The 27,216-nt window shown below is 51.3% G+C and overlaps 2 protein-coding genes across 2 annotated transcripts in view; one reads left to right on the forward strand and one right to left on the reverse strand.

Annotated features, from left to right (window-relative positions):
- The window catches only part of FAAP100 (FA core complex associated protein 100), a 68,914-nt gene extending 53,708 nt beyond the window's left edge, over nt 1-15,206 (forward strand). Inside the window, exon 11 of the mRNA XM_040330951.1 lies at nt 14,911-15,206. The gene's annotated coding sequence lies outside the window, so the exon portion shown is untranslated. The remainder of the gene's footprint in view (nt 1-14,910) is intronic.
- The window catches only part of FSCN2 (fascin actin-bundling protein 2, retinal), a 42,728-nt gene continuing 27,105 nt past the window's right edge, over nt 11,594-27,216 (reverse strand). The window contains exons 2-5 of the mRNA XM_040330952.1: nt 26,489-26,645; nt 20,276-20,397; nt 14,113-14,280; nt 11,594-12,554 (exon numbers count right to left, since the gene is read on the reverse strand). Coding sequence (XP_040186886.1) covers nt 12,349-12,554; nt 14,113-14,280; nt 20,276-20,397; nt 26,489-26,645 — 653 coding nt within the window. The 3' untranslated portion in view covers nt 11,594-12,348. The remainder of the gene's footprint in view (nt 12,555-14,112; nt 14,281-20,275; nt 20,398-26,488; nt 26,646-27,216) is intronic.

Here is a 27,216-nt window from a genome sequence, read left to right on the forward strand (position 1 = left end):
ACCCCCGGCCTCCCTTCAGTCTTATATCTGACCCCCGGCCCCCCCTTCAGTCTTATATCTGACCCCCGGCCCCCCCTTCAGTCTTATATCTGACCCAAGGCCTCCCTTCAGTCTTATATCTGACCCAAGGCCCCCCCTTCAGTCTTATATCTGACCCCCGGCCCCCCCTTCAGTCTTATATCTGACCCCCGGCCTCTTCAGTCTTATATCTGACCCCTGGCCTCCTCTTCAGTCTTATATCTGACCCCCGGCCCCCCCTTCAGTCTTATATCTGACCCCCACCCCCCCTTCAGTCTTATATCTGACCCCCGGACCCCCTTCAGTCTTATATCTGCCCCCCCGGCCCCCCCTTCAGTCTTATATCTGACCCCCCCCCCCCCCTTCAGTCTTATATCTGACCCCCGGCCTCCCCTTCAGTTCTTATATCTGACCCCCGGCCTCCCCTTCAGTCTTATATCTGACCCCCGGACCCCCTTCAGTCTTATATCTGACCCCCGGCCCCCCCCTTCAGTCTTATATCTGACCCCCACCCCCCCTTCAGTCTTATATCTGACCCCCCGGCCCCCCTTCAGTCTTCTATCTGACCCCCGGCCCCCCTTCAGTCTTATATCTGACCCCCGGCCTCCCTTCAGTCTTATAGCTGACCCCCGGCCCCCCCTTCAGTCTTATATCTGACCCCCGGCCCCCCCTTCAGTCTTATATCTGACCCCCGGCCCCCCCTTCAGTCTTATATCTGACCCCCGGCCTCCCCTTCAGTCTTATATCTGACCCCCGACCCCCCCCTTCAGTCTTATATCTGACCCCCGGCCTCCCTTCAGTCTTATAGCTGACCCCCGGCCTCCCCTTCAGTCTGATATCTGCCCCCCGGACTCCCCTTCAGTCTTATATCTGACCCCCGCCCCCCCTTCAGTCTTATATCTGACCCCCGACCTCCCTTCAGTCTTATATCTGACCCCCGGCCCCCCCTTCAGTCTTATATCTGACCCCCCGCCTCCTCTTCAGTCTTATATCTGACCCCCGGCCCCCCCTTCAGTCTTATATCTGACCCCCGGACTCCTCTTCAGTCTTATATCTGACCCCCCGGCCTCCTCTTCAGTCTTATATCTGACCCCCGGACTCCTCTTCAGTCTTATATCTGACCCCCGGCCTCCTCTTCAGTCTTATATCTGACCCCCGGCCTCCCCTTCAGTCTTATATCTGACCCCCGGCCTCCCCTTCAGTCTTATATCTGACCCCTGGCCTCCCTTCAGTCTTATATCTGACCCCCGGCCCCCCTTCAGTCTTATAATCTGACCCCCGGACTCCTCTTCAGTCTTATATCTGACCCCCGGCCTCCCTTCAGTCTTATATCTGACCCCCGGCCCCCCCTTCAGTCTTATATCTGACCCCCGGCCCCCCCTTCAGTCTTATATCTGACCCAAGGCCTCCCTTCAGTCTTATATCTGACCCAAGGCCCCCCCTTCAGTCTTATATCTGACCCCCGGCCCCCCCTTCAGTCTTATATCTGACCCCCGGCCTCTTCAGTCTTATATCTGACCCCCGGCCCCTTCAGTCTTATATCTGACCCCCGGCCCCCCCTTCAGTCTTATATCTGACCCCCGGCCTCCTCTTCAGTCTTATATCTGACCCCCGGCCCCCCCTTCAGTCTTATATCTGACCCCCGGCCTCCTCTTCAGTCTTATATCTGACCCCCGGCCCCCCCTTCAGTCTTATATCTGACCCCCCGCCTCCCCTTCAGTCTTATATCTGACCCCCGACCTCCTCTTCAGTCTTATATCTGACCCCCGGCCCCCCCTTCAGTCTTATATCTGACCCCCGGCCCCCTCTTCAGTCTTATATCTGACCCCCCGCCTCCCCTTCAGTCTTATATCTGACCCCCGGCCTCCCCTTCAGTTCTTATATCTGACCCCCGGCCTCCCCTTCAGTCTTATATCTGACCCCCGGCCCCCCCTTCAGTCTTATATCTGACCCCCGGCCTCCTCTTCAGTCTTATATCTGACCCCCACCCCCCCTTCAGTCCTGCACAGTTGTACCGGCTCCTCTCCTGGACCTCTGATTTCACCGCACACTGTGGGCTTCTCACAATGTGCATTAGAAGCTGCAGCAAGTCAGATAGAGCCCCGCCCCCATTTCCTGTCTGGAGAACACCCAGCATCATCTAGCACTTTGCTCCCCATTGGTTTGGATTCTGGGATCTTGTATGGTCGATCGATTGGCTGTTCCTCTCCTGCACTCATAATGGGGAGGGAACTACATGTCCCAGCCAGTCCAGTCATCCTACATCATCTGTATTTACAAAATGGCCAATGAAAACCAGGCAGTGTGTTCTGGGGGTTCCGAGCTCCGCCCCCTGGTGGCCCTTACATGGCCCAGGCCAGTGAAGGCCGTAGGAGCCCCATAGGTGGGGAGATCAGCATGCTCCCAGTGTTTCCTGCCCAGTACTGGCTTGTTGCTGTGAGAGGAGGGAATGCTTCAGCACCAGCAGAACACAAACGCACTCCATGCAGATACATCTGGGGTCCCAGCATTTGCTGTGTAAAGGAGTGTGAGCTCCCCTGCCGAGCCCATTGTCCAGCTGTTTGTCCTCGGGGTCACCCCCCCCCCCCGCCCCCCTGGCAGGTCTAGAAATGTCCTTATAAGGAAGAGCGGATGGTGGATGTCTATGCAATGCTGCTTCCTGCTTGTTTAATGTAAAGCAGCAGAAAACAAAACCACATCTGCAGAGTGAGCAACAAGAATGTAGGCCGGCCGTCTGCGTCCCCAGGCACCACAAGTTCCAGAATAAGACCCCCTCCCCCCCGAATCAGGCTGAACTATGAAGACCTGTAGAGAGTAACCCAGAAATGGACACATATGGCCAGATTCAAGTAGAGTGCCGCATCTTTAAGGTGGCGTAGCGTATCGTATTTACGCTACGCCACCTTAAGTCAGAGAGGCAAGTACTGTATTCACAAAGCACTTGCCTCCTAACTTACGGCGGCGTAGCGTAAATGTGGCTGGCGTAAGCGCGCCTAATTCAAATGAGGATGGGGTGGGGCGTGTTTTATGTAAATTACTCGTGAACCGACGTGATTGACGTTTTTCACGAACGGCGCATGCGCCGTCCGTGTACATATCACAGTGTGCATTGCACCAAAGTACGCCGCAAGGACGTATTGGTTTCGACGTGAACGTAAATTACGTCCAGCCCCATTCACGGACGACTTACGCAAACAATGTAACATTTTCAAATTTCGACGCGGGAACGACGGCCATACTTACCATTGACTACGCCTCCTAGGGGGCAGCTTTATCTTTACGCGGCGTATCTCTTACGGAAACGGCGTATCTTTACTGCGACGGGCAAGCGTACGTTCGTGAATCGGCGTATCTAGTCATTTACATATTCTACACCGAACACAACGGAAGCTCCACCTAGCGGCCAGCCTAAAAATTACACTTTAAGATACGACGGCGTAGGAGACTTACGCCGCTCATATCTTAACCTAATTTAAGCGTATCTGGTTTCCAGAATACACTTAAATTAACGCCGGCGTAGATTCAGAGTTACGACGGCGTATCTACTGATACGCCAGCGTAACTGTCTATGAATCCGGCTAAAAGACAGCCTTTAGTTTTTTCCGCATGTCCCCGGATCACACCCAATTGTTCATTTTGGTTGGTGTGATCACGTAAATTCGGTGAAAGTTGAAATGAGGCTGGCAGGGGGCGGGCTTGCTGTGTGCAGGGTTTGTAGAGGAGATCTCTTGCTGGGTGCCAAGAATGCCATTATGTTTGCTGGCTTTTTGTGCCAGGACAGTGGCCCAACCTGCAGGCAATAAGCTGGTCTATGTCATAGTCTACAGGCATGTAGGCAAGGTGGGCGGGGGCTGGCTGGCGGTATGGTATGCAGGCAGGGGGATGGGTTGTTGCCCTGTCTGCAGGCGGGGGGCTGGGGCATTGCACGGTCTGCAGGTGGGGGCTGGGTGGTTGCACGGTCTGCGTGCAGGGGGGCTGGGGCATTGCACAGTCTGAAAGCGGGGGGCTGGGTGGTGGTACGGTCTGCAGGCGTGGGGGGCTGGGGCATTGCACGGTCTGAAAGCGGGTGCTGGGTGGTGGTACAGTATGCAGACGGGGTGCTGGGTGGTTGCACAGTCTGCAGGTGGGGTGCTGGCCTGGTCTGCAGGCGGGGGGCTGGGGCATTGCATGGTCTGCAGGTGGTGGGGGCTGGGTGGCGGCCCGGTCTGCAGGGGGGGGGGATGGGGTATTACATGGTCTGAAAGCGGGCGGCTGGGTGGTGGTACGGTATGCAGATGGGGGGCTGGGTGGCAGTATGGTATTCAGGCGGGGGACTGATTGGTGTTACAGTATATAGGTGGGGAGGGGCTCTCTATTTGTCCTGGTGACCACTGTTACTGGGATGGAAAATCCAAATTTTGAGTTGTCACCAGAATGGTAACAGAGGGTTAAACATCTACTGCCGTGACAACTGTCAGGAGATCTCTGCTCACTTTGTTGGGATTTCCTCTCACTTCCTGTTTTAGCTATGGGATTGGAAGTGACAGGAAATCGCCCCAATGGGACACAGAGGTTTAGCCCTTCTCTGCTCTGTACATAACTAAAAGTTTGGGATACTTTGTTGTTGTTGTTGCTGAAAATCCCATCAACAATTGTTCCTCTGTGTGAACCGTGACTCTTCCTGCTTCTGATGTTTGTTTTCCTGGATGGTCTGGTGGAAGTCAGGAGACCCTCTGACCTCTCTGCCATTTCACGCTTTGTGATGGTTGTTAAGGCCAGGAAGTCTGCGGCATCTGCTTGTTGGGGGGGGGGGGGGGGGGGAATAGCCAGTATCACATATCACATGGCCTCTGATGTCACCACAGCTGGCAGAATTGGCACGGCCCGGGCTTGTTGGGCGCCATACATTGTGCGACACAGGGCACAATTACCATACATGTCTATTGCTGCTCTGTACAATCTGATCTCCCCACCACCATCATACAACAATTACCGTATATACTCGAGTATAAGCCGAGGCACCTAATTTTACCACAAAAACTGGGAAAACTTATTGACTCGAGTATAAGCCTAGGGTGTCCATCTACATGCCTCACTGTGCCCATGCCTCACTGTGCCCATGCCTCACTGTGCCCATGCCTCACTGTGCCCATGCCTCACTGTGCCCATGCCTCACTATGCCCATGCCTCACTGTGTCCATGCGTCACTGTGTCCACGACTAGACTGACGTTTAACATGGGAGTCTATAGAAGGGGTGCCCCCGCTTTGAAAAATCGGTGCTCCCCAGTCGTAGGTCCCCCAGACAACAAACTTTGCACACTTGTAGAAGAGAAATTGGGCTACATGTGTGCCAAGCTCTGGGCCCAGGGAACCTACGGCCAGCCGGTACCGGGTCCCCAAACTCAGCGGAGCAATGACCATTTAACATGGGGGTCTCTGGAAGGGGTGCCCGGGTTTGAAAAATGGGTGCTCCCCGGCCGTAGGTCCACCGAACATCAATCTTTGCACACATGTATAGGAAAAGTGGGGCTACGTGTGTGCCAAGTTTGGGGACCACGGGACCTACGGCCGGCGGGTACTGGGCCCCCAAATTCTGGGAGATTAGGCACAAAAAGGTGACTCGAGTATAAGCCGAGGGGGGCATTTTCAGCGCAAAAAAACAGCGTCAATCATTGCGATTTGTATTCTTGTGATTGGATAGAATCACGGAATTGCTCAGCGGAGTCGCCCCGTCACCCTCGTACAGCGATATCTACAGTAATGATCGGCAGCGATCGCTGTAATCGCCCCCCAATCACCGGGGAGGGGATAAAAATAATTGATGAACTCTGTGTGTGAGCTGCGGGGGTCAAAGGTCATGCTGGGGGGGGGGTGATGTGGGAACCCCGCAGTGAATAGGACTGTAGAGTGGGCAGTAAAGGGGCCACATTCCCCAACACTGATAGGGAGGAGGGGGGGGGGTGTAACTTCTCTCCGCTCACAGAGATTCCAACACAGAAGCCAAAAAGAGGAAAAAGAAAAAAAAAAAACAATTTCTGCTACAAAGTTTTGCATCGGCCATTCAAGGACTTCCAATTTAGGAAGGATTGTTTGCTGTGGGAGGGCCGAGGCTGCGGGCGATAATCTCCCCACATATGGTAACGGCGAGCTCGGGTCCACCATCAGCGCTGACCCTCCCCTCCCCCCCCCTTCCCGGCCATTGTGCAAAAAAAGAGAAATGAGGGCGAAGGGATGGAGAGAGAGCAGCTTGCCTCATCCCCGCTGATTGTGCAACGCCACTGCTCTGACTCCACAGGAAATATTAACCCCTCGGTGACAGCACAGGGAGCGCGTCATGCGGGGGGGCCTACAGCAGACTTTAAGGGGCACCCCGGAAGCCATGCTAGTTCAGGGTCAGGACGCACCTCTGCGGTAACCTCTCCGACCTGCAACTAGCATGGCATCTAAAGTGTGAAGGTCTCCGCTAAAGGAACTGCCCCCCCCCCCCCCCGAAATTGCTGTTCCCGTTATATATGGAGCCTGGCGGGCTGAGTCACCCCTCTATCCTTCTATGAGATCTCCCAAAATTCCTTGCTCTGCTCCTGTCCACCCGGGAGGGTTGGGTGTTCCCAGCCCCTCCATTTACCATGATACTAGATCCACTAGAGATAGTGGGAACCCCTCATAATGAGCACAGCGGGTGTACAGACCCGGGAACTCAGCACAGGGATGGTGGGAACCCCTCATAATGGGCACAGCGGGTGTACAGACCCGGGAACTCAGCACAGGGATGGTGGGAACCCCTCATAATGGGCACAGCGGGTGTACAGACCCGGGAACTCAGCACAGGGATGGTGGGAACCCCTCATATTGGGCACAACGGGTGTACAGACCATGTGATCAGGGATTGGCCCATAGGACAGAGCTGAGTGCGCCATTCTTTCATTCCTAGCAGGTAAAAGGGGTCCCAATAGTGTGAATTGGTAACCCCGCCATGGGAAGTGAATTGTACGTTTTAGGCCAGGCTCACGCCTTTACGTTTTGGGAAAGTGTCCAAAAGCACACACTTTCCCACTGCAGAGAAACGCGTTGCCCCTTAGTAGACACGCAACGGTGCATATTTTCACGTGTGAAGCTCATGGTGCCGCAGCAGCGCAGCGTGATTTTTTAGAAAAGGGTTGGATGGGGGACTTCTTTTTTGCATTTCTCACGCATAGGGCGGCCCATAAAACAGAACAGGCTGCCCGACACGCAACGTTTTCATCCAAATTCTCCCGAATATTTACAAGAGGAGTGCGGGCGCTCGTTGGTGAGTGCGTCTATTGTGTTCGGCGCTCGGAGCAATATTTGGCGTTAAGTCGCAGTCGTAGGCGCCGTGTCCGAGGATATATTCTGTGTATTTCTTTTGTCTTCAGATGGGATCACTTCCACATTTTATAAATAGTATTTTAATGTGCGTTTCTCAGCAAGATGTAGTGCCATTTGGCTTCCTTCCTGCCGGAGTTAACCCCTTCCTGCTCTGTTACCAGCCACACCACGACAGTTTCACGCCTTCCTTGTAGAAACAGCCGGAGAACGAACGTGCGTCGTCTCCCTGGCCACCCCGCTGATATTCCACTACAGGGAATGAGGCTTCTGTAGGGACCATGCTGTAAAGTCAAAGGAATTTATTGTATCTGGGGCCATTAAATTGGTCCATCTGTATGATGTGTTCAACCTACCAGGGCTGGGACAATGGGTGGGCAGGAGGGACGGCAGCCCTGAGCGCTGTGGTATCTTGCAAGGTGAGGGGGTGCTGCATGGAGAGTGCCTGCCTACAAGCTGGCACGAGTACTGGGCGCTAGGTGACCGTGTCCTGGCACTGCAATCTACTACAGCAAGTGGCGGTTGCAAAGGAAAAACAATTGCCGGTAAATGACCGTTCCCAGCCGCCTACTTCTGTTTCTATACAAAGTGATTGAGGGCCAGGTATAGAAGATAATGGGGGACCCCCCCCCCCCCACAAAAAAAACACAACATGGAATTCCCCCTAAAAATACATACCTTATCCTTGATGAGGGCTCAGTATAGGTGGTAATGGGGGACCCCATCCTAAAAATACATACTTAGCCCTTATCCTTGATAAAAGACTGGTATAGATGTTAATGGGGGACCCCATATGTTAAAAAAATAATTGGGCTCCCCCTAAAACACTGCCAAGCTGTTTTCCTTGATGAGGGTCTGGTAGGGATGGTAATGGGGAACCCCACACAAAAGAGTGTGGGAGTCCACCTAAAAATAGATACCTGGCTCTTCTAGGACTAGTATAGATGGTAATAGGGGGCCCTACAAAATAAAGCATGGGGTTCCCCCTAAAATACCCGCCAGGCAGTTTTCCTTAATGAGGACCTGGTATGGATGGTAATGGGGGACCCCACGCAAAAATAGTGTGGGATACCCCTAAAAATACATACTTGGCTCTTATCCTTGATTAAGGACTGGTATAGATGTTTATGGAGGACCCTATAAAAAAACGCATTGGGCCCCCCTAAAATACCGCCAGGCTGTTTTTCTTGATGAGGGTCCGGTATAAAAGAGTGGGGGGGGGATTCACCCTAAAAATAGATACCTGGCCCTTATCCTTGATGAAGGACTTGTATAGATGTTAATAGGGGACGGAAAACAAATCATGGGGTTCCCTCTAAGATGCCTGCCAGTTTCCTTGATGAGGGCCCAATATGGATGGTAATGGGGGACCCCCGCATGAAATAGTGTGGGATTCCCCCGAAAAATACATACTTGGCCCTTATCCTCAGTGAAGGATGGTATAGATGTTAATGGGGGACCCTATAAAAAAAAAAAAACCTTGGGCTCCTCCTAAATTAATGCCAGGCTGTTTTCCTTGATGAGGGTCCGGTATGGATGGTAATGGGGGACCCCAATCAAAAAATTGTGTGGGAGTCCCCCTAAAAACACATAGTTGGCCCTTATGAAGGGCTGGTATAAATGTTAATGGGGGACCCTATAATAAAAAAGCATTGGGCTCCGCCTAAATTACTGCCAGGCTGTTTTCCTTGATGAGGGTCTGGTATGGATGGTAATGGGAGATCCCCACACAAAAGAGTGGGGGATTCCCCCTAAAAATAGATACCTGTCCCTTATCCTTGATGAAGGACTGGTATAGATGTTAATAGGGGGCCCTACAAAAATAAAGCATGGGGTTCCCCCCTAAAAAACCTGCCAGGCAGTTTTCCTTGATGAGGGTCATATATGGATGGTAATGGGGGACCCCATGCAAAAAAGAGTGGGGGATCCCCCTTTAAAACTACATACCTGACCCTTATCATTGACGAAGGACTGGTATAGATGTTAATGGGGACCCTACAAAAAAAAGCAAGGGGTTGCCCCTAAAATAGCTGCCAGGCGGTATTTCTTGATGAGGGTCTGGTCTGGATGCTAATGGAGGTTCCCACACAAAACCACAGCATTGGATCCCCCCTAAAAATACATATCTGACCCTTATCCTCGATGAGGACTAAGTATAGATATTAATAGGGGACCCTACATAATTTTTTTTTGGGGGGGGGGGCTTTGCCACTAAAATGCCTAACAGAAACGTATCCTTGATGAGGGTCCGGTATGGATGTCAGGGGGGTCCCTGCAGAAAAAAGAAAAACATGCTGGCATCTGTTACTTCCTTATCCTTTTCCTGCCCACCCCGGTGCCCCTTTGGGGGGGGGGTTGCTAGGATCGTCCAATCACGTGACTACTGTGATTGGCTGTCGCAGGCGGAAAGAATCAGCTAATCACGTGACTACTGTGATTGGCTGTTGCAGGCGGAAGAATCAGCCAATCACATGACTACTGTGAATGGCTGTCGCAGGCGGAAGTATCAGCTGATCACATGACTACTGTGATTGGCTGTCGCAGGTGGAAGAATCAGCCAATCACGTGACTACTGTGATTGGCTGTCGCAGGCGGAAAGAATCAGCCAATCACGTGACTACTGATATTGGCTGTCGCAGGTGGAAGAATCAGCCAATCACGTGACTGCTGTGATTGGCTGTCGTAGTGGTCACCCGATTGAGAGATGCTCCCGCTGCTACTGATCATTAGCAGGGACCAAGAGATGCCTTTCTCAGAGCGCGCTCCCAGTACAGACACTTTGGTCGCCCAGTGTCGCATATGTGCGTTGTGTGGGGGCGTTAAAGCCGACCCTTTTGCCACCACATCCGTGTTACACGGGCAGCAAGAGGTTCACAACCACTGACAGCAGAATAAGGAAGCTGTCATGTAGGACAGATATTCACTGCCAAGCGAGCTAAAAGTCCGGCGATTCGAAGAGCGCCCCCAACAAGCAAAGCTCACCCCGGAGCGAACCGGGAGCTCATCCCTCGTTGTGTCATAGACGTGCAGACCTCTATCTGAAGAGATGGATGGTCAGACATCTATGTTTTTACCTAATTTGGCCAAGAACTGAACGCGGTGAATGTGCAGTGAAAGCTTTGTTCCATTTATAAAAGCGATGCGACCCGCTATTGGTGGAATCTGCAAGCCTTTTGCTTTCCCTGACCCGAAGCTCGACGTGATTCACGTGGAGAGAATTCCCAGATCCCAGCCTCCCCGCTCTCCCGCGCTCCCGTCCCATGCCAAGTTGTTGTCTGGTGTCAGCGCAAGGCTGGAACTTGGCTTCTTCCACGGCCGCCGAGGTTGGAAAAGTTCATTCATTGACTGCTAACAGGCAAACAAATCCAGGCCAGCCTGTGAATGACAATCGAGAAATTATTCCCAGAGGGAAGATTGTCGCTGCCGGCGGAGGGAAATGTTCAGCTATGGACTGTGCAGCCTGGACTCCCGCCAACCACAGACGGACAGATGTCCAAGGTGACTGACGGCTGCCTCATGACTCCAGGCCTAGAGGACGACTTGGAGCAACCATGGGAAGACTGGGCCATGTAAATATTAAAGGGAATCCGGCGTCTTGATTACAATGTAATCTTATCACAAGCTTTGTTCCTGTAGTTATATTTAAACTTACGAAGGGGGCGGCCATACTTCCTCATTACATAGGCAGGCCCCACTTCCTCCCTCCTTCTTCCTACTTCCTATAGAGCTGCAGATCACAAACTTTCACCATCCAATAACCCATCTTGTGTCTCCCTTGCCTTACCCAGAGTACTCCCTAAAAATCAATCACTTGTGGGGCAATAGAAGAGGGCTAATAGAATGATATACAGTACGTTATTTTACATTACAGGAAAACTCACTGACGTCACATCAATATAAGGATCATTCTTCCCACTGATCACCAATGTAAGGGCCTTCTTCTTAATGACTACCAAGGTAACTGGGCCTCATTTCCAAAGACTATCAGCATAAGAAGACTGTCTCTCAGTAACCACCAATTAAAGGCCAATGTACCACGATTTGTATACAAATTTATAGTAGGGGTTCCCCAAGACATGAACATTATTTCAAGGGCTCCCCTGGAGTACAAAGCCGGGTCTCCCACAGATTATCAGAAAGGGCCGCATGAACAAGTAAGATTGGGGCCCTCCAGTGTCTCCTCCTGCAGGGGATTCAAGGGATTGTGGGGGGGGGACAGGGTTATACAAAGAAAATTTCAGGCCGTTATACTAACATTTTAAATAGTTTATTTTTTAAAATGAATACATATTATCTAATGGGGTGTTTTTTGAATATTTGCCTGAATTTACACTTATAAAATCCATGACTTCCCCTATTAAGTCTTCAAAACCCACAGATCCCCACGTCCAGATAAGACGCACAAATCGCCCTCAGAGGCCAAACAAAGGGCAACTGATGAACTTTCCGTTGACTTGTCATCAATTTTAATGATTTGGGGTATTCAGTAAAAATTTTATTTTTATAATTCTCCATCCCATTTACCGGCATAAAGGCGGAGCAGCTGGTCTGACCGTGTGTGGATATTGTGTCCCTCCTGACAAAGCTGCGTTTGTGGCCACTGTGTGGACGGTGTAATGAAGTGGGGGCCACCATAGATGTCCTAGCTAATGGCTGTTCTTTCTATATGTGACGCGCCCCCCCCCCCCCCCATGGACATCGCATTCTCAGGGTGTACAAAATCTAATTTTAAATCTCTTTAACTAGGCTAATAAAATGGTAATATCATGACAGTGACACGCATTTCCCATGATCCTAGTGGGGCAATGTTTGTAACGGGTCATTGAGTCCATAGTGAATTGCCCCTCCCCAAGCTGTACACAGAGCTATGAAGCCTCTAACTTGTGGGCTCTTCCAATCTCCCCAATGAAGGTTTTTGGGGGAGACCTCTGTCCTCCAGTGACCCCCTTGCCCTCCAAGCAAATCATCTAATGTCCTCTATAGCTAAGCTGTATTGGGGAGGTCAGTCAGTATTCCCATAGGGTAGCGGCATTTGCTGATTCTGCATCGGCCTTTAGCGTGCCCGCCTGGTCTCCCCGTAGATATTTGCCGTTTTTGCCCTTGATGGCTACGCGGTTGTACTCTCGGAACTCGAAGAAGAAGTCTTCAGACATGTCGCCGTCCGTGCAGACTGTGCCGTTGCTGGAAGTGTACCAAAACTTTCCACCCTGACCTGTAACAGAAACAAAAAGATGTTCAAGATTATGTTAACAGGGGTTATGTGGGCTGCATGTTGCTCTTAAAGTGGCCCTGCTGCTTACAAAATAATGGCCTTGGCTGTAAATGAACACCAGTCCCCGTTGCCCATGATACTGATCTACTGCAGAACTACCACTGCCTGAAAATCTCCAGCACCCACCAATTTTAGGTCCATCAAAAGCCTGGTCCTCCTCTGAGCATCCAACACTTCCAGATCTATCAAAAGCCTGGTCCTCCTCTGAGCATCCAACACTTCCAGATCTATCAAAAGCCTGGTCCTCCCCAGAGCATCTGACACTTCCAGGTGTATCAAAAGCCTGGTCCTCCTCTGAGCATCCAACACTTCCAGGTCCATCAAAAGCCTGGTCTTGCCCAGAGCATCCATCACTTCCAGGTCTATCAAAAGCCTGGTCCTCCTCCTGAGCATCCAACACTTCCAGGTCTATCAAAAGCCTGGTCCTCCTCCTGAGCACCATCACTTCCAGGTCTATCAAAAGCCTGGTCTTCCCCAGAGCATCCAACACTTCCAGGTCCATCAAAAGCCTGGCCCCCTCTGAGCATCAAGCATTTCCAGGTCTATCAAAAGCCTAGTCCTCCTCCTGAGCATCCAACACTTCCAGGTCCATCAAAAGCCTGGATTCCTCTGAACATCTGACACTTTGGGTCTATCAAAAGCTCAGTCTTCCCCAGAGCATCTGACACTTCCAGGTCTATCGAAGCCCTCATCTCCTTTCAAAAGCCTAGTCCTCTCTGAGCATCTGACACCTCCAAGTCTATCGAAGGCCTGGTCTCCTTTGGGCATCCAACATCTCCAGGTTAACCAAAAGCCTGGTATGCCCTTTGAGCCTCCAACATCTCCAGGCCTACCAAAAGCTTGCTTCTCTTGAGGGTCCAACTTTCTGGGTCTATTGAAAGCCTGGTCCTCATCTGAGCATCTGACACTTCCAGGTCTATTGAAAGTCTACTCTCCCTCTAAGCATTTGACACTTCTGGGTCTATTGAAAGTCTGGTCCTGCTCTGAGCTCTCTTGTCCCCACCGCTGACCCCTTATATCAGTAGAGGACACAGTAATAACATAGAGGGTGAAGGATGGAACCACACACCTCAGCAGGACAGCCGTCATTGGACACACCCAAACTGTCAGATGCAGAAGATTCTTAGTCATTGGTTTAGAGCAGGGGTCTCAAACCGGTGCCCCTCCAGCTGTTGCAGAAGTCCCATCATGCCTCTGCCTATGGGAGTCATGCTTGTAACTGTCAGCCTTGCAATGCCTCATGGGAATTGTAGTTCTGCAACAGCTGGAGGGCCACCAGGTTGGGGTTAATATGAAATCAAACATACTCATCCCTTCTGTTGCAACTGCCCCTTGACGACTCGAAGACTAAGAGCTGAGCGGTCACCTGACCAACCGTCATTCAGTTTTCCGTCTGCTCTCTGTCAGGCTCCCCCAGTGCTCACCTGAGTGCCAGGATGGAGAGTGCGAAGCCGGAGGTCAGAAGGACAATAGTAGACAGGTGATGTGGGGGGCTTACCTTTGATTTGGTACGCTCCATTGTTAAAAATGATCTGGAAGACGTCATAAACTGAGCGGTTGGCGTCCAGCGTGTTGGAGGATTTGTGGTAGCAGACGAAGCCCAGGTCCCCGCGGAGTACCAATATCGGTCGGTTTATCAGCTTCAGTGTGAACTCCTCATCCTCTCCTGTGGAAACAAATGGAGCAACTCACGTTTCTGCAAAGTCTGGCCCCTCCCACCTCCATACCGGGGTATTTGGAGGAGGAGCAAGACTAAGCTTGACTTTTGTAGGGAAAGTCAAGATTTGCATACACTTTCAGCTGGCGTTATCTTTGGATCTACCGATCTCTTCCAACCGTCCATTACTGATGGTGATCTCTGTGTATTTACTTTCACCCGGTGAATGTGGTAAATGTGAATGATCAGATTGGTGTTCATGTTTAAAGAGACGGTGTCTCCTCGTCCATCTACTTTAAAGTAAATTCTCAACTCATTTGCAGTCATGGCATCCCTTTGAAAGTATGCAAAATCTTGAGGCACCTCAGTCTTAAATGGGGTCCTCGTGGCATATGAACCCCTCCTCCTCCATATCAGACAGGGTTGTCACCTGTCCAGGTGAGGAGGAGGAGACATATGGCTGAAGAGACACATGGGGGGGGGGGGGAGCCACTGCCATCTCCACCTGTCAGCACAGGGTGTGTGAGCTGGCAACAGGGTCCATGGTCAGGTCCATCTGCCATGGTCAGGGGTGCCCTGTGTGTGCTCTGCGTCTGTCTGACAACCATGCCGTCTCTAACTTTCATTTTATTTCAACAGGTGTTCAGAATGGAAAGATGACACCCGCTATACAGACAGAGGGAGAATCTACAAGTCTGCATATGAAATATGGAACAGCAAGCTCGTAAAAATGTGAAACTTCCATCACAGGTGACTTTCAGGTAAAGGGAACAAAAACCAGCAAACGTGCCGAGTTCTGTCTACACGGTTCTGTTTTTTTTTTGTATTCGGTGATGTGATTGTACTGCCGCTTTCCTACTAAACTCAGACAATAAATTTAGAAATGAAGGAACGCGATGTGCGCTCACCGAAAATAAAGCGCACTTCCCCTTTAACTCTCTGTGCTCCAGTGTTTATTTCCGGGGGGCTCCGCACTTATGTATGAAAACCACACAGTATATTTTATATATATTTGGGGGCCAAAAAAACCCCCCCAATAGAGTCCCCCTTTCATGAGGGCCCCATCATATTCCCCCCTTTCATCATTTCATCATGACCCATCTTCCCCCCTTACATCAGGGCCCCATCACAGTTCCCCCCCTTACATCAGGGCCCCATCATATTCCCCCGTTACATCAGGACCCCATCGTATTCCCTCTTACATTAGGGCCCCATCATATTCCCCCGTTGCATCAGGACCCCATCATATTCCCCCGTTACATCAGGGCCCCATCATATTCCCTCCTTACATCAGGGCCCCATCATATTCCCTCCTTACATCAGGGCCCCATCATATTCCCCCTTACATCAGGGCCCTATCATATTCCCCTCCTTACATCAGGGCCCCATCATATTCCCTCCTTACATCAGGGCCCCATCATATTCCCTCCTTACATCAGGGCCCCATCATATTCCCCCTTACATCAGGGCCCTATCATATTCCCCCCCTTACATCAGGGCCCCATCATATTCCACCCCTTACATCAGGGCCCCATCATATTCCCCCCTTACAGCAAGACCCCATCATATTCCCTCCTTACATCAGGGCCCCATCATATTCCCCCCTTACATCAGGGCCCCATCATATTCCCCCCTTACAGCAAGACCCCATCACATTCCCTCCTTACATCAGGGCCCCATCATATTCCCTCCTTACATCAGGACCCCATCATATTCCACCCCTTACATCAGGGCCCCATCATATTCCACCCCTTACATCAGGGCCCCATCATATTCCACCCCTTACATCGGGGCCCCATCATATTCCACCCCTTACATTAGGGCCCCATCATATTCCACCCCTTACATCAGGGCCCCATCGTATTCCCTCCTTACATCAGGGCCCCATCATATTGCCCCCTTTCATCATTTCATCATGGCCCATCTTCCCTCCTTACATCAGGGCCCCATCATATTCCCTCCTTACATCAGGTCCCCATCATATCCCCCCCCCCTTACATCAGGGCCCCATCATATTCCACCCCTTACATCAGGGCCCTATTATATTCCCCCCTTACATCAGGGCCCCATCATATTCCCCCCTTACAGCAGGACCCCATCATATTACACCCCTTACATCAGGGCCCCATCATATTCCCTCCTTACATCAGGGCCCCATCATATTCCACCCCTTACATCGGGGCCCTATCATATTCACCCCTTACATCAGGGCCCCATCATATTCCCTCCTTACATCAGGGCCCCATCATATTCCACCCCTTACATCAGGGCCCCATCATATTCCACCCCTTACATCAGGGCCCTATCATATTCACCCCTTACATCAGGGCCCCATCATATTCCCTCCTTACATCAGGGCCCCATCATATTCCACCCCTTACATCAGGGCCCCATCATATTCCACCCCTTACATCAGGGCCCCATCATATCCCCTCCTTATATCAGGCCCCCATCATATTCCCCCTTACATTAAGGCCCCATCATAGTCCCCCTTACATCAGGGCCCCATCATATTCCCCCCTTACATTAAGGCCCCATCATATTCCCCCCTTACATTAAGGCCCCATCATAGTCCCCCTTACATCAGGGCCCTATCATATTCCCTCCTTACATCAGGGCCCCATCATATTCTCCTCCTTACATCAGGGCCCCATCATATTTCACCCCTTACATCAGGGCTCTATTATATTCCTCTCCTTACATCAGGGCCCCATCATATTTCACCCCTTACATCAGGGCTCTATTATATTCCTCTCCTTACATCAGGGCCCCATCATATTCCCCCCTTACAGCAGGACCCCATCATATTCCCTCCTTACATCAGGACCCCATCATATTCCACCCCTTACATCAGGGCCCCATCATATTCCCTCCTTACATCAGGGCCCCATCATATTCCACCCCTTACATCAGGGCCCCATCATATTCCCTCCTTACATCAGGGCCCCATCATATTCCACCCCTTACACAGTCATGCTGGAACAGTAAAAGGTCTTCACCAAACTGTTACCACAAGGTTGGATGATCACAGTTGTCTCCACTGTCTTTGGATGATGGAGGATTACCAAGAACATTCACTGGTGACTCCTGAACCCCATCATTCGAAGGGGGGGGGGGGGTCACACTTACATGTGATATGGAGGTGTGATGGTCAGGTGTGGTGTAGGTAGGCTCAGTATTAGACACCCCTTCCACACTGGGGCGGTTTTCAGGTGCTTTAGTGCTGGAAATAGCCTCTGCTAAGCACCTGAAAACCGCCTCCCATTCATTCAAGTGTGACTTTTCACACTGTGCAGTGCACTTGCGGAGCGCTTCGAAAAGTCCTGCAAGCAGCATCTTTGGGGCGGGTTAGGAGCGATGGATTTAGCGCTCCCAAAATACCCTGCCCATGGGAATGATTGAGCAACGCTTCTGAAGCGCCTGAAAAGTGCTTCGGAAGCGCCGCAACACTGGGGTTAAAAAAGCCCCGCTAGCGGCCCGAAAACCGCCGCGGCCCCAGTGTGAAAGGAGTCTAAGGCCCCATACACACGAGAGAATTTATCCGCGAATACGGTCCAGCGGACCGTTTCCGCGGATAAATCCTCTCGAGGATTTCGGCGGATTTTCATGCAATGGAGTGTACACACCATCGCATTGAAATCCGCGCCGAAATCCTCTGGCGATGACGTGTCGCGCCGTCGCCGCGATTATGACGCGGCGACGTGCGCGACGCTGTCATATAAGGAATTCCACGCATGCGTCGAATCATTACGACGCATGCGGGGGATCCCTTCGGACGGATGGATCCGGTGAGTCTATACAGACCAGCGGATCCATCCGTTGGGATGGATTCCAGCAGATAGATTTGTTTGGCATGTCAGCAAATATTCGATCTGCTGGAATCCATCCCAGGGGAAAAATATCCGCGGAAACAGATCCGCTGGAGTGTACACACCATAGGATCTATCCGCTGAAACCCATTCGCTGGGATTTTTCAGCGGATGGATTCTATCGTGTGTATGGGGCCTTAGAGTATGCGGCCCTGGAGATATTTTTTGGTATCTATGTAGCACTTCTCTAATTTTCCATCCCTCCCGCCGCCCTCCCACTTGCACTCTTGCTGGTTCTGCTCGCTCTTCTCTTCCTCTTTCTTATCCAGAAACCAGAAAGTAGATCTTCTTTGTCAGCTTATCTCCCCAATGACCAATATCTGCTTCTCGCTCATTCATCAACTATTTTTTGCTGTTTTTTCCCCCCTCTGCTCTTTCACCTCGTACTCTTCCTTCGACTTGTAGAAGCAGATTTACCCTACAGATGACCCGAGTAGCGGGTGACGGCCATTTACCAGCAAAGCTGGCCATGCACACTTAGAATTTGGCTCAATTTAAAGGAATTGGATTAAACCCGAACAGTAATGCCTTGTACACACGGTAGGACTTTTGAACGAGCAAAAGTCAGACGCAAAGAAAGAGAACAGGTTCTCTATCTAATGTCCGTCGAACTTCTGACAAAAAAAAGTCAGATGGAGGCTACACACGGCTGGACTTTCCGAAGAAAAAAAGCCTGTCTGACTTTTTTTCTCGGAAAGTCCGGCCGTGTGTACGAGGCATAAGCGCAGGGGTGGACTGACCACTGCCCGAGGGCCCCATGCCACTAGGGGGCCCCATCAGGGTTTCCAGGCTCAGTAAAACCAGAGACAGTATGTAAAAATCTGTGTTTTTTTTTTACATCTGTCCCTGAAATGTCCGAAACCGACATGCTTTTGATGTGAAAATCCCGAGATTTTAGCTGCCCCGCCTCTGCACTGCCTCCTGGCTTGGTGGCCATCTGTAAGCCCCGGGGGCCCCATAATCTTCTATTGCCCGGGGGCCCCATGAGTTGTCAGTCCGCCCCTGGTTGTACGTCACCGTACTTTGCTAGAGCATTTTTTTTTTGTCACGATCGTGTGTAGGCAAGGCAGGCTTGACAAGAATCAGGTTGAAAAAAACTTAGGGCCAGATTCAGAAAGGAGTTACGACGGCGTATCTCCAGATACGCCGTCGTAATTCTGAGTGCGGGCCGTCGCATCTCTGCGCCTGATTCATAGAATCAGATACGCCTCACTGTTGCCTAGATACGAGCGGCGTAAGTCTCCTACGCCGTCGTATCTTGGGGTGCATATTTACGCTGGCCGCTAGGTGGCGCTTCCGTTGATTTTCGCGTAGAATATGCAAATGAGCTAGATACGCCGATTCAGAAACATACGTGCGCCCGGCGCATTGATTTACGTCGTTTACGTAAGGCTTTTTTCGGCATTAAAGTTACCCCAGCTATATGAGGCGTAGCCAATGTTAAGTATGGACGTCGGGACAGCGTCGAATTTTGCGTCGTTTACATCGTTTGCGTAAGTCGTACGCGAATAGGGCTGTGCGTAAGTTCCGTTCACGTCTAAAGCATTGACTATTTGCGGCGTAATTTGGAGCATGCGCACTGGGATACTTTCACGGACGGCGCATGCGCCGTTCGTTAGGAGCGTCAATTACGCGGGGTCACGAGTCATTAGCATACAACACGCCCGCTACATGCCTACTTTGAATTAGGCGGGCTTACGCCGGACCAGTTACACTACGCCGCAGCGCAAGTTCTTTCTGAATACGGGACCTGCCGCTCTAAGTTACGGTGGCGTAGTGTATCTGAGATACGCTACGCCCGCCGAAACTTACGCAATTCTATCTGAATCTGGCCCTTAGTTTTTTCTAGACCATTAAAAATGGTTGTGTGTACGCGACATTAGAACCCCTGTCAGGGTTAGGGTTAGTGGGGGGCTAGTAAAACTGTGGCTCGGGCACCTTTTACCACCCCGGCTGCACCCCTGTGGTGCGGAAAGTGATAATTGGCACCCAGTGCCCCATTCCGGAGGTAGGTTCACTCTTCTGCCTCTGATGTGACCGCCACTCGTTCGGGGGGGGGGGGGGTGTCACCCAGCTGAAAGGCCTTTCTGGATAAACACATTCGGCATAACACTGTGATTATTTGTTTAACTCACCGATGGAGTCAGAGACGGCTGCCAGCTGCCCATTCTTCTTGGTAGAAATGTACTTCCCATTACCGGCTTTCAGGGCCACCTTCCTGCCCCTCCATTCGATCTCGAACATTGTGCCGGGAGCGCTGCCAGGAAAGGGAGAAGAATACACGTTACAATGGGACTCCGGAGATCCTTTCTATGGAAGCACAAAGCTCCCTCGCTCTGCTCTGCGTCTGATTGCGCGGTGATACGCCGCAACGCGTTTACTGACATTTACAGACTTTCTTTCTTCTCCTTATGGAAATCCCAGGGACTGGGAAGAACTCCGCTTAACACTGTTTACTTCTAAATGAACACGTGAACCCATAAATGTCTTATCTGGCAGATTCCCCGCCCTCAGATGTGGTGGCTGCATTCGTTTTTCTTTTTTCAGGCTATTTTTCCTTTTATTCTCACCCGGTGATCCTGCCAGTAACACACTTCCTGTCCTAAGGTGACAAAACTCACCACACTGTATCCATGGGGGAGCAGAGTTGTCACCCCATGCTGCTCTCCTGATTTGGACTACAAACACCTCTTCCTCTTGTAATAGAGATATTACATAGTCCAGTCATGTGATCTCCATTTGTCAGCCAGCGGTGGCTGCAGGGGAGAGGAGGGAGCGCTGACAACGGCTGGAAAAGTCTGGAGTAGGGGATGTCACCCATAGCCTGCAATATCCCAGCTGATGTTGGTGCTCCCTCCTCTCCCCTGCAGCTGCCGTCAACTGATGCAAGGGTGACTGGACCGGAGCAGGAGCTTCTTTTGGGCAACAAGTTTTGTGCATTGTGGTTTCCCACGGTTGCAGCGCAATGTATTACATCACGATCGCGGTGAAACCGCAGTGTTTAGATGCCATTGAAAATAAATGGCACCCAAACATTGTTATTGTTGCGGTGCGATTTGGGATTGTGAGCAGAGCGGCAACAATTCTGCCTGAGAACTAAAAACGCCAAATGTGAATGGGGCCTCAGTGCTGCTGATCTCCTCTGGCCACCTTTATCTACTTCCTATCTATTCTCTCTTGCTCCAGCATCGGCTGCACATCATCGCTCTGCTAAGTGACAACAGTGGACCATGCCAGCAAAATGCGTGTCAGCCACTTATAGTCTCCATTGTATATGTCAGTCTATGAGCATCTGCTGAAAAACTACAATTTCCAGCATGCCCATTGCTCCTCCTATGGTGAAGGCCCATGCTTCCTTCTATGCTGAAGGCCCATCCCTCCTTCTATGCTGAAGCCCCATCCCTCCTCCTATGGTGAAGGCCCATCCCTCCTCCTATGGTGAAGGCCCATTCCTTCTCCTATGGTGAAGGCTCATCCCTCCTCCTATGCTGAAGGCCCATCCCTCCTTCTATGCTGAAGGCCCATCCCTCCTCCTATGGTGAAGGCCCATCCCTCCTCCTATGGTGAAGGCCCATCCCTCCTTCTATGCTGAAGGCCCATCCCTCCTCCTATGGTGAAGGCCCATCCCTCCTTCTATGGTGAAGGCCCATCCCTCCTCCTATGGTGAAGGCCCATCCCTCCTCCTATGGTGAAGGCCCATCCCTCCTCCTATGCTGAAGGCCCATCCCTCCTCCTATGGTGAAGGCCCATCCCTCCTCCTATGGTGAAGGCCCATCCCTCCTCCTATGGTGAAGGTCCATCCCTCCTTCTATGCTGAAGGCCCATCCCTCCTCCTATGGTGAAGGCCCATCCCTCCTTCTATGCTGAAGGCCTATTCCTCCTTCTATGCTAAAGGCCCATTCATCCTCCTATACTGAAGGCCTGTTCCTCCTCCTATGCTAAAGGCCCATTCCTCCTCCTATGCAAAAGGCCCATTCCTCTTCATATGCCGAAGGCCCATCCCTCCTCCTGTGCCAAAGGCCCATCCAACTTCCTAAGCCGAAGGCCCATCCCTCCTCCTATCCTGAGGGCCCATTCCTACTCTTATGCTAAAGGCCCATTCCTCTTCCTATGGCGAAGACCCATTTCTACTTCTATGGCGAAGGCCCATTCCTATGACGAAGGCCTATCCCTCCTCCTATCCTGAAGGCCCATTCCACTCTTTTGCCGAAGGCCCATTCCTCCTCCTATGCTGAAGGTCTATTCCTCCTCCTACAGGGAAGGCCCATACTGGTAATTATTAGATATTCTGAAGAACTACCAGTGGGAACCAACTTACCTCTGGTTGTCCCTCTATGTCCAATCACTGTACACTTCCATCCCGCATGAGGGTCTCACAGCCCTTAGCTTTTTCCTTACTAAGGAGTCCTATTTGCATCCCGCGCAGGCTCAGCTCATCTTGGAGGGTAATCGCTTCTGTTTGGAGCACAATTATTTCTCCTTGGTGATTTCTTTCCTCTAGATATGGCTCACGGCGATGGGCGTATCTTTTGCACCCTGTTACGCCAATCTCACCCTTGGTTGGAGGGAAGAGTCCCTTATCTGGAGGAACAATACCTTTGCCGCCCATATCGTCCTTTATGGATGGTATATTGACTATAATTGACGATAATATCATCATATGGGACGGCCCACTCCCTGAAGATTGGACCTTTTGTTTAGTACTGCAATGATAACATCATTGGCTTTTTACCCATGTATATGATCCATCTAACTTGGTCTTCCTTGATCTTGAATTGAGCCATACCAATGGACAAATTATTTCCAAGACTACCATATGGTAAAGGCCCATTCCTCCTCCTCCTCCTCCTATGCTTAGGGGCCCATTCCTCTTCCTATGGTGAAGCATGCTGGGTTCTGCAGTCCCCCCACAGAGCTGATGCTGAAATGCTTTTAAAAGCAGGTTGGGTTCCCTGTGTATTGATCTGCCATATGTCCCATTGTCTCTGACTACAGAAGAACGGAAACCTCATTGACTCATTACAGGCCGAGTCTTCCCCCAGGCCAAGGCCTATTGTACCCGGTGGTGAGCCCAGCCTTTATGAAACCAGAGGAGCTGGTCATAAATTCTTCCTGCCTGGAGCTTCTCCCTTTGTAAAAGTGTGAATACGGGTCAAGGAGACATATCAGTATGAAGGACACGGGGACATGACCTCCAACTAGGAGGAGGAATGTTAAAAACTGACCTAGGAAAGTAGTAGTTGGTCTCTGGAACAGACTTCCAGCAGAGGAAGTGAGTCCGTCAACAGTAAGTGAACATGAAGTCCCACTGTAAAAACCTGAGAGCAGACAGGCTTTTATTACAGAGGAGACATGCACTGTTTCTTCCGCAATAAAGTGCCCCTACCTGCCTGCTCACCGTCTCCTCCGGGCACTGTAAACAGAGCTGCACATGAACCACTGAGCTTACAGTGCTGAACCAGTCTTCGAGTGCTGGGATGATGGCCTCCTGCACATGCGCAGGAGTGACGTCACCCCCTGCCGGCCATTGAAGAGGCCCAAAGACCTGGAGAAGCCGGTGACAGCACAGGACTGTTGGACAGGTAAGTATGGAGACTTTAGCTCTTCCTTAATGCTGAATTCCAGGTATGGATATTGTTACATTGGTCTAACTTGGACCAAACTATGTATATACCAGACCTGTAGCATCCCACTAGATCAGCGGTCTCCAAACTGTGACCCGTGGGCCGAATGCGGCCCTTTACTTGCATTTATCCGGCCCTCGGAGCACCATTTCTCCCACTGACACCAACAAGCGGGCACCATTTCTCCCACTGACACCAACAAGCGATCACCATTCCTCCCACTGACACCAAAAAGGGGGCACCATTCCTCCTACTAACACCAAAAAGGGGGCACCATTCCTCCCACTAACACCAACAAGCAGGCACCATTCCTCCCACTGACACCAACAAGTGGACACCATTCCTCCCACTAACACCAAAAAGGGGGCACCATTCCTTCCACTGACACCAACGGTGGGGAACCATTGCTCTTACTGACACCAACAGAAGAGAACCCTTTCTCACTGGCACCAACAATGGGACATTTTTCTCCCCACTGACACCAGCATTGGGCCACTATACCTCCCACTAATCCCAATCATGGGGGAACTATTCCTCCTTCTATTGACTACAGGTACTGTATGTCCTTTTTTTTTCTCCCACTGGCCACTCCGGCCCCCCTAAAGTCTGAAGGACAGGTAACTTGCCCTTTATTTAGAAAGTTTTGAGACCCCTGCTCTAGATAGAAGCTGGAAATGACTGTACAGGCACTGCTACTACAGCACTACTCCAGTGATCTCCACCAGCTTCCAGGTCCCGTGGTGAGCAGCTGCATTGTGAACACAGGAGGTTGGCTGCTGGGCACAGGCACCATTTAGAGAACGCTTTACATTCTCAGGGGGGTCCAAAGAGTTCTCTGATTGGACCAGGTGGGGTGGTGACGTCACAATCCCCACCTCATCCAATCAGAGGAAGCTTTACATTCATCAAGACAATGTAAAGCGTTCTCTGAATGGCACCTGTGCCCAGGGCTGGGACAAGGGGTGGGCAGGAAGGGTGGCCTCCCTAGGGCACTGTGGTATCATGCAAGGATTTGGGGGGAGCGGATTTGTGTTGGAAGGGTTAATTTAGGGGGGGGGGGGCGGTAGGAGGTAGGGAAATTTGGGGAGGTATGCTAGGAGTAGTGATTTGGGGGGGATTTTCGTTTTTTCGTTGAGAGGGAAGACGGGGAAGAGGATTTGTGCTAGGATGGGGGATTTGTGGGTTTGTGCTAGAAAAGGTAAAGTGGGGGGGGGGGGGATTGTGCCAGAAGGGGAATTTTTTTTTGGAAGGGGTATTTGTGCTATATAGGAATGATTGGGAGGCATTTGTGCTAGGAGGGGAAATTTGGGGAGGGAGTTTGTGTTAGGATGGGGGATTGGGGAAGGGGTATTTTATGCATGGAGGGGGGATTTGTGCTCGGAGGGCAAATCTGAGGGTAGAAGATTTGTGCGAGGGGGGGGATTATGCTGGGAGCATATCTTTAATCATAGGATTTGAGCTGAGCATACAGATTAGCGCTTGATAAAAAAATTTTTTTTGGGGGGGGGGGGGGCTTTTTTGGCATGTTTGCCCTGTATTCCAGATGACCTTGCCTCAGCACTGCCTGTGCCCACAGGCTGACCTCCCTGTGTTCAGTAAGCTGCGTGGCAGCCGCTCGGCATGGGAGATCACTGGCAGGGGGTCATTCACATTGGCAGCCAGGAGACGGTAAAAACAGTTTTATCACACCACCACAATTGTGGCATCATAGGCGTGCGCACAGGGTGTGCCTGGTGTGCCTGGGCACACCCTGATCAGTGCAGTGCACCTTGTGCAGTGCAGATTTCCCCTACTGCCCTGACTCATTCCTCTTCTCTCCCAAAGGCTACTGCTGCTGGCACACACAGAAGTTTTAAAAGGAGTGTGGGAAGGGGCCGGTAAATATATAATTTACCGTTCCCGTTGTGAATGAACACAGTAAGTGATCGGTATGTTTTTGAGCTTCGGAGTGCACACCCCAATGCAATAGGCTGTGCACACCTATGTGTGGCTGTCATGGATATGCAATAAAGTCTGGCAGCTTACCTGTCTCATTTGTTCATTACAGGCCTGACCCTCTTTCTGGCTGTCTTTTATCACCTTCCTCCCTGTATGGCTCCACCCCAGGCCATCCCAGGAAGCCTATATTAACCACTGCACTGCTAGTCTGCTTTGCTGTTCAACCTTTGTTTGTAGCTTGTTCCTGTCTGCAGTGTGTTACGGTTACCTTCCTGTGTACCGACCTTGGCTCGTCTCTGACTTCTCCTGTTTGCCTGTTTCCCTGACCCTTGGCCTGTCCCTTAATTACCCTTGTCTGCCTGTTGACCCGACCTCAGCTTACCCATCACTATCGCTTGTCCTGGTTGCTGCTTCTCCTCTCTCCCTGCGGAGCTTGACCTTGGGGACCCCAGGGGTCGCGACCTGGATCCAGCTGCGGCGAAGGCCATCCTTACCACCAGAGGCTCTGGTGAACACAAAGCTGGGTCTTAGACTCTGCGTCCTGGGGAATCTTGGGCTCACGCTTCCCCTCTGTTTGCAGCAGTCAGCCATAGGGTTCACTACCCTGTGGTGCATGCCTGACCCCAATGGGATGCACTTGTCACCTGGCCACAGGTGACCTGACAGTGGCATTATAGCGCGACGGGGCTGTACACCGGCCGTGCCCTGCAGGCTGCAGAGTTTGACAGGTAGCACACAGGAGGACCAAGGTGTGTCCCTGGAGACTCTCGGGAGGAGGGTTCTTACGTTTCGGTGGCCGTAGATTGGATGCCGCCGTGGGTCACCAGGGTCCAGTACTTGCCGGAGTTGGTGTGGAAGCTGCATTTCTTGTTTTCTTTGTTGATCTGCATTTGGAAGGTTTCGAAGTCCGTCTCCTCGTCCTGGTTGGCGGAGACATTTATACCTGCAGAAATAAAAAGGAAACACGTAACTAAATCCCGTCCAATCAGAGGAGGAAATAAAATATGTTAACTGATCTCCGAACGTATTTTCCACTTTTTCTAAGCAAATTAAAAAAAATACGTAATTTTTGTGAAAACGACAGTCAGTGAAATAGCATGAGCGCAGTAGTGTTAGGCCCCCTGCAGACCGGGCGTGTTTTTAGCTCCACTGGATGTGGCTCTGGCGTTTGGCCATGGGTGAAGGACACAGGTGCCCCCTTCCAGCTCTGCCTTTGGCCTGTCAGACTCTTTTTCTTTGCACTTTTGACAAGAAATAGAATGTAAATTTGGATCCCTCTATGGGCGTCGGCAATCAATTTTTGAACCTCCATAAGGGACAGAAGCCGCGCACGTCCTTCCCGTATTCCGATCACGGATCGCCGTCCCATTATCACGCTTTGTATCCTTATTCCGGAACAGAGACTTCCCTTACCAGGGATTATACTGCGTCAGATCGCACGCCGCCCGCGGCGGCTCAGAGACTTCATTTGGGTAACGGTTATCAGATGACCCGCCTCTAATCTCCCCTTCCTA

Source organism: Rana temporaria, chromosome 12 (genome assembly GCF_905171775.1).
Source record: "Rana temporaria chromosome 12, aRanTem1.1, whole genome shotgun sequence".
NCBI lineage: Eukaryota > Metazoa > Chordata > Amphibia > Anura > Ranidae > Rana > Rana temporaria.